At 49.5% G+C, this 5,963-nt stretch overlaps 1 protein-coding gene and 1 long non-coding RNA gene across 3 annotated transcripts; one reads left to right on the top strand and one right to left on the bottom strand.

Annotated features, from left to right (window-relative positions):
• Positions 1 to 543: 543 nt before the first annotated feature.
• On the bottom strand, positions 544 to 3,641 carry LOC104911225. The gene is made up of 2 exons (XR_004159968.1): positions 3,554 to 3,641; positions 544 to 3,455 (listed from the first exon to the last, which is right to left on the bottom strand). It is a non-coding gene; the product is annotated as an uncharacterized LOC104911225 (long non-coding RNA).
• A 635-nt stretch (positions 3,642 to 4,276) lies between these two features.
• GSC (goosecoid homeobox) lies at positions 4,277 to 5,936 on the top strand. 2 transcript variants are annotated; one of them, XM_010711860.3, is made up of 3 exons: positions 4,277 to 4,960; positions 5,113 to 5,325; positions 5,616 to 5,936. In XM_010711860.3, exons 1-3 carry the CDS (start codon positions 4,292 to 4,294, stop codon positions 5,766 to 5,768), a joined length of 1,035 nt encoding a protein of 344 aa, XP_010710162.1. In that variant the 5' UTR covers positions 4,277 to 4,291; the 3' UTR covers positions 5,769 to 5,936. The 2 variants fall into 2 exon arrangements, with proteins under 2 accessions (XP_010710162.1, XP_003206740.1); XM_003206692.4 differs by having other exon boundaries at positions 4,540 to 4,960; positions 5,066 to 5,325.
• Positions 5,937 to 5,963: the final 27 nt, after the last annotated feature.

Genomic DNA, 5,963 nt, shown 5'->3' with positions numbered 1-5,963 from the left:
AAAAAAAAAAAAAAAATCATCTCTGTACACTAACAAAAGGGGCAGTGTATCTCGAGAAGTGAGTGTATGACAAACTGACATATACAATAAATACGGATCTTACTACAGTAACAGATTGAAATTATATAGTTCATTTGAACCTTTTTCCAACTTCAGCTTAGCCTCAGCTAAAGCACACAGGAAATAAACACATTGAGCTGTCTGGCACCAAGCAACTCTCCAGGTCCTGTTCTGTCTCGCGCTGGGCTAGGCTTATCCGTCCAATCAACATTAGGAGGTTTATTTATGTGAGACAGATATATTAGCAATAAATGGATTTATTCAGTAGCTTGTTGGATTTATATACATTCACAAAATCATTTCAGTTTAAGGAGACTTAAAACTGAGTGACCCACAGTTTGTGTGCTCTGTGTGATGAAGCCCTTATGCTTCTACACTGCTCTTCACCAGAAAGGGAAAATAAATAAATAAACAAATAAAAGGGAGGGGTGGGGGGATGGGGGGGTTGGAAAGGGGGAACAAAAAAAGGCAACCCAACCTGAATTGAAGTCAGTGAGATATTTACTGGAGGAATACCTGCAAAAGACTTGGGAACTGGTGAAATGTCAGTGGACAGCTGGATGAACGGCAAAACCATGGATTGTGGCATGCCGATACACTTTGTGTGCAACATTCCATACACAGAAGTCCGTTTTAATTTTACAAACCAAGAAAAAGTGGAAGAACTCAGAGAAATACATTCAGGAGGGATGTCTGACTTTCCTTTCTCCTACCTAGCCGTGCTTGCAAGTCAGGTCTGAACTGTATTGAAGTGTTTTCATTGATTCGTGTCTGTTTCTTAGAAAACAAGACAGAAAGTTCGCGCTAATGCTATGGTTTGTCCATTTCAATCAGAGAGTGAGTGGCACATTCTCACCTCATTTGCAATTTTTAATTCCAATTGGACATTGCTTTTGAAACGTCCCTTCTCCTTTTCCCGTTCTGCTGCCACTTGAAAGTTGAAATGTAGCAAGAACGTAATGGTAGGTGCCAGCATGCTGAATTACAGGGTGACTGCTTTAGCTGATCCCAAAAAGCAAGTGTCTTTTTATACCGCATAAAAGCCTGAAATGTTTACATATCAAAAGGCTATAGGCCAATTTCTGTCAAAATTATACATGAAGCTAAGCAGTACAAGCAATTTATTTAAACACTAGTCATTGTAGAAAAATTCAAAACCATATGCTCTTTTAGCAGTTTTTCACAAATGTATTTGACCCATGACTTGGCAAGACATGCGTGCTTCATAATTTACTCTAAATTTCAAATTCCCCTGACATTTAAATAAAAGATCTTCATTAATACACTTTATGTGAATGAAAACTTTAGAAGCCGATATTGTTAGAGGGAAACTTTAAGAGGGGAAAAGGGAGACACGTTTTGAAAACGCTACCTCGTTTTCAAAATGACTGACTTTCCTAATCAGTTCAAGATAAGTTTATTCTGGGAACAAATTACCCTAATTTCGCATTGTACCGTTGTTTTTGTTGTTGTGGTGGTGGTGGTTTTTCCCCTTTTCCCCCTGAAATAATGATGCAATTTGAAACAAACCCGGCAAACGCTGGAGGATGATGGCATTCGCACGGGAGGGATGTGCTGCAAAGCTCCGAGGGGCTCTCTGCGCTGGAGCCGACCCTTTGATCCGCCTCAGCTTCCCCCGCAGCCGGGGTCCGGTGGGAGAATAGCGGCCGAAGCCTCTCCGTAGCCCCCGCCGGGAGGCCCCGAACGCGGCGTTGCGGCCCCGCGGGGCGACGGCGGAAGCTGCGCGGTGCTGCTCGGCCGCGGAACCCCCGCGCCCCGCAGGCGGCGCGTTTTGCATCCCCTGAATTATTCCTTAATACCTCAAAATAAAAAAACCGGCCGATTTCTCAACAAGCGCATTTCCATAGACTTGAGTACGGTGATTGCTTTGTATGAAATCGTGTTTGGGTAATAATATTGAAAATCAGTGCAGTGTTTACTGTATTTCCCACCTAACAGCTTGTTCCGCCCTGTGCCGTACTCCTCTTTAGGTCTTTCTTTCAGCCCATGCTGTGACTCTCCCTCAGTAACAAACAATTGCTTAGCAACACTATGCAGCACAATTTGCTTGCGTTTCATTTGTTATTACAATTTCATCCCGACATTGTGTGAGCGCTGACTGTTTGGTTAATACAATTTTACGTCTGCAAAGTTAGCGAGGAGTGGGTGCTAGATGAGAAACTGCCGGAGCAGCCTTTGCGAAGTAGATATCCACACCGGAGTTCGAGCTGCAAGGCGTCCGTCGGAGATGAAAACAAAAACCAAACGAGAACTTCTCCGACGGGAGTGACGAGGACTTGGAGAAAATAATACAATAAAAATAATAAAAAAAATCATCTCTAAATTGGTAATGAAGGTGAGCGTTGCAGACTCGGTGACACCTCCCCGCTGCCCTCCATTCCTCCCTCCCTCCGTCCCGCGGAGGCCCCCAGGGCACCTGCGGAGGCCCGAGGCTGTGCCCTCGTGGCCCGGCCCGGTGTATCCCGCGGCTCGGAGCCGCCCGGAGTCCCCGCACCGCCGAGAGTTGTGGAGGCAGCAGGGAGGTGCGGTCGCGCGTGGCTGCGGAGCCACTGGGACGTGAGTGAGCATCGCGTGTGGGGAATTAAGCAACACGCGGGGCAAGGCCGGAGCCAGGGAACGACTGACCCCCAAAAACCCAACATCAGAGCAAACGCACGCACACCAAAAAAATCCAACCAAAACAGCAAATCAAAAACCACCCCAGAACATATACGAAGAAGAAAAGGAAAAGAAGAAAAAAATAAAAGGAGAAAAAGAAAAAACTAACTCCCCATCAAATTCTTTCCTTTTACATCAGATTTGTAAAATTCGCACGAAGGTCAGCTCTAAATACCAAAGGCGCAAAGAAATTGATCGGTAAATAAATGAAGGGAAAAAAACGATGATAACTATTAGTCACATCGCGATGTATCAAAGTGAGAAGCGAGTCCTGGGGTTCTTTTTTCTTAACGTTCCTACGCGCCTTTTACTAGCCATAGGTCTTCGGTTTGGGTCAATATCAAACGCAGTAACAAAATCTGGAATTTCGAGGAAAGGAAGGACAAAGTGCGAGTGAGCGCTAACGAGGATGGTCTTTGTTGAGAAAAAATAATGTGTTCCTCGTAAACGGATATTAATAGCTTGTTTTCATTCCATGCCTACAATTTCCTACCTTCTGTGATGGAGGGTTGATGGGGTAAATAGTCTAATCTGATTGAGTTCACCTCCTGTGGATTCCCAGTGACAGTCGTGACAGACGAAGTATTCTGCAAATCACAAGAGCAGCTACCAGGAGAGCCGAGTGTCTGAGCTGAGAATTTTACGGACTTTTAAACTGCTCCATTTCAAATTCTCGGAACATGCAATAGGCGAAGTTTCTCCGTATCGACGCAACTCTATACGTTTCGTTTTCGGAGTTAGAAAGGAAATTATTCTTGTTTAGAAAGTGAAAAGAAAAAAGCACTAGAACGGAGAAGCAAATCAGAGCACCTACCAGCTCTGCGATGTGAGATGGCAGCGGTCGTTGACATTCCCACATCCTGGCTCGTTAAAAAACAGAAAGCGATACCTGTGTGGATGAGAATACACAACATAAAATAAAATTTAAATGTTTAGTGTCTAAATGTTTCCTCTCCAGGTGATGTAGGAACAGAGGGAAAAAAAAGTAATTCGTATACTCAGCAGAAGATGTTGCACAGCGCACAGAGTGCAAATGACAGCAGCGCACTCCTCAGTGCCCCTCCAGTTCCCCGAGTAAAGTTCGCCCCGTGGTACATAAACACTTCGAGGGGGAAAAGTTGCGTGGTTATACCGAAATTTAGTTTTTTTAACGTGTTTCTCGAGCAATTCGGAGTATAAATAATCAATCTGATCTTCAGACGGAGGAAATCGCACCCACTAATGCGAACTAACACGAGTAAAGTAGTGCATAATAGACAAGGCGAGGACCTGCTAACCACTTCTGCACAATGGCATTAATGAGATTAACCCGGGCAATTAGCCGGCGCAGCAGAGATCAAGCCTAAATCTGGGGCCTTTCAAAAAAGCCCACTAATGGAAAGGATTACGTTAATTTCATTAATTCTCAATCCACAGACTCAGGCTCCTTTCACTCCTTTGTGCAACCCCCCCATCCTTTCCCTACTGAAACGCGGGGGGGAGTGGGGGAGTGGGTGAAAAATCAAATCTGGTTTTGTTTGTCATCTGCATATTACCAGGAACTAAATCCAGGATGACGTCGCCTGGGTATAAAAAAGGGAAGAGGTTCGGATGGATTATACTCCGTGCAGCCCTCCGGGCTGAGATCAGTAAACAGGCGCGAGCCGAGGGGGGAAAGTTCCAGGGGTGGATCCTGCGCACACACACACGCATACGCATGCACACACACTCTGCCCGACTGCTGCCCTCGGAAAAGGCTTCGCTCTTTTCTCTCCGATCCCTTTCCAAAATTTCTCCCGAAAGTTTCGATTTCGCGTCTCTCCGGCTTCCCCCCTCCCCTCCACTACCACCACTGCCGCCGCAGCCTCCGGCAGCACCTCCCTCCCCCGGCCGGTCCCCGGCCCGCGTTGGGGCATGCCTGCGAGCATGTTCAGCATCGACAACATCCTGGCGGCCAGACCTCGCTGCAAGGACTCGGTGCTGCTGCCCCCGAGCGCCGCGCCCGTCGTCTTCCCCAGCCTGCACGGGGACTCCCTCTACGGCGCTGCCTCCGACTACGGAGGATTTTACTCCCGGGCTGTGGCTCCCGGCTCGGCGCTGCCGGCGGTCGGCGGCTCCCGCCTGGGCTACAACAACTACTACTACGGGCAGCTGCATGTGCCCGCATCTCCCGTGGGCCCGTCGTGTTGCGGGGCCGTGCCGCCGTTGGGGGCCCAGCAGTGCTCCTGCGTTCCCCCCGCAGGTAAGGGAGCGCTCGGGAGGGGGACGGGGGAGAGCGGGCTCGCTTCGTCGGGGAGCGGCGGTATCACGCACGAAGCCTCCCGTGGTCTCGTCTGTCTGTTCGTAGGTTACGAGGGCGCTGGGTCGGTGCTGATGTCCCCTGTTCCCCATCAGATGTTGCCCTACATGAACGTAGGCACTTTGTCCCGGACGGAGCTGCAGTTACTCAACCAGCTGCACTGCCGGCGGAAAAGACGGCACCGGACTATCTTCACTGACGAGCAGCTCGAAGCGCTGGAAAACCTCTTCCAGGAAACGAAATACCCGGACGTGGGCACCAGGGAACAGCTAGCGAGGAGGGTGCACTTAAGAGAGGAAAAAGTGGAGGTATTCCGATCCCCTCTTTCCCTTCTCTTCCTTTCCACTTTAAACGCGGAGATGCCTGAGTTCGGCTCCGTCGGCCGCGGCGAGAGCAACAGGTTCGGGGCTGGGGAACGTCTCCGTTCCTGCGAGCGGGCAGACAACGCGGAGGCGGCCGCACCGCGGAGGTTCTCGGCACAGTCCCGAACACGGGGGCGGCCGCGGGTCCGTGCGGCTCCAGGCGGGCAGGGCCCAGCTCTCCGGAGGGCCGGGGAAGGGCCCTTTCCTTTCTCTAACTTTATTGCCTCACTTAACAGGTTTGGTTCAAAAACCGCCGGGCGAAATGGAGGAGGCAAAAGCGGTCGTCTTCCGAGGAGTCAGAAAATGCACAGAAATGGAATAAAGCGTCTAAAACGTCTCCGGAGAAGAGGCAAGAAGACGGGAAAAGCGATTTGGACTCCGACAGCTGATGCCGCGCAGGGGGACGCTCCCCGTGGACTGTAGGATACGCTCCGGAGGATGCTACTATCTTGCACAAGCTCTGCCTTGTCGGAGGGGGAAACTATCTGTATATAATGTACAATACCCCGAGTCGATTTCGTGTAAATAAAATGTGTTGCAGAGGTGTTGCACAGGCAGCCGGTGCCGGGTCCGTGCCGCGGGCG

Source organism: Meleagris gallopavo, chromosome 5, assembly GCF_000146605.3.
Source record: "Meleagris gallopavo isolate NT-WF06-2002-E0010 breed Aviagen turkey brand Nicholas breeding stock chromosome 5, Turkey_5.1, whole genome shotgun sequence".
NCBI classification, from domain to species: Eukaryota; Metazoa; Chordata; class Aves; order Galliformes; family Phasianidae; genus Meleagris; species Meleagris gallopavo.
Note: the sequence above shows the minus strand (reverse complement) of the source record. Positions and strands in the feature narration are given on the sequence as shown.

Coding starts and splice junctions, on each gene's coding strand:
- GSC (XM_010711860.3), top strand. CDS start 4,292: ATGACGTCGCCTGGGTATAAAAAAGGGAAGAGGTTCGGATGGATTATA. Junction 4,961..5,112: donor CTCCTGCGTTCCCCCCGCAG/GTAAGGGAGCGC, acceptor GTTCCCCATCAG/ATGTTGCCCTACATGAACGT. Junction 5,326..5,615: donor TAAGAGAGGAAAAAGTGGAG/GTATTCCGATCC, acceptor CTCACTTAACAG/GTTTGGTTCAAAAACCGCCG.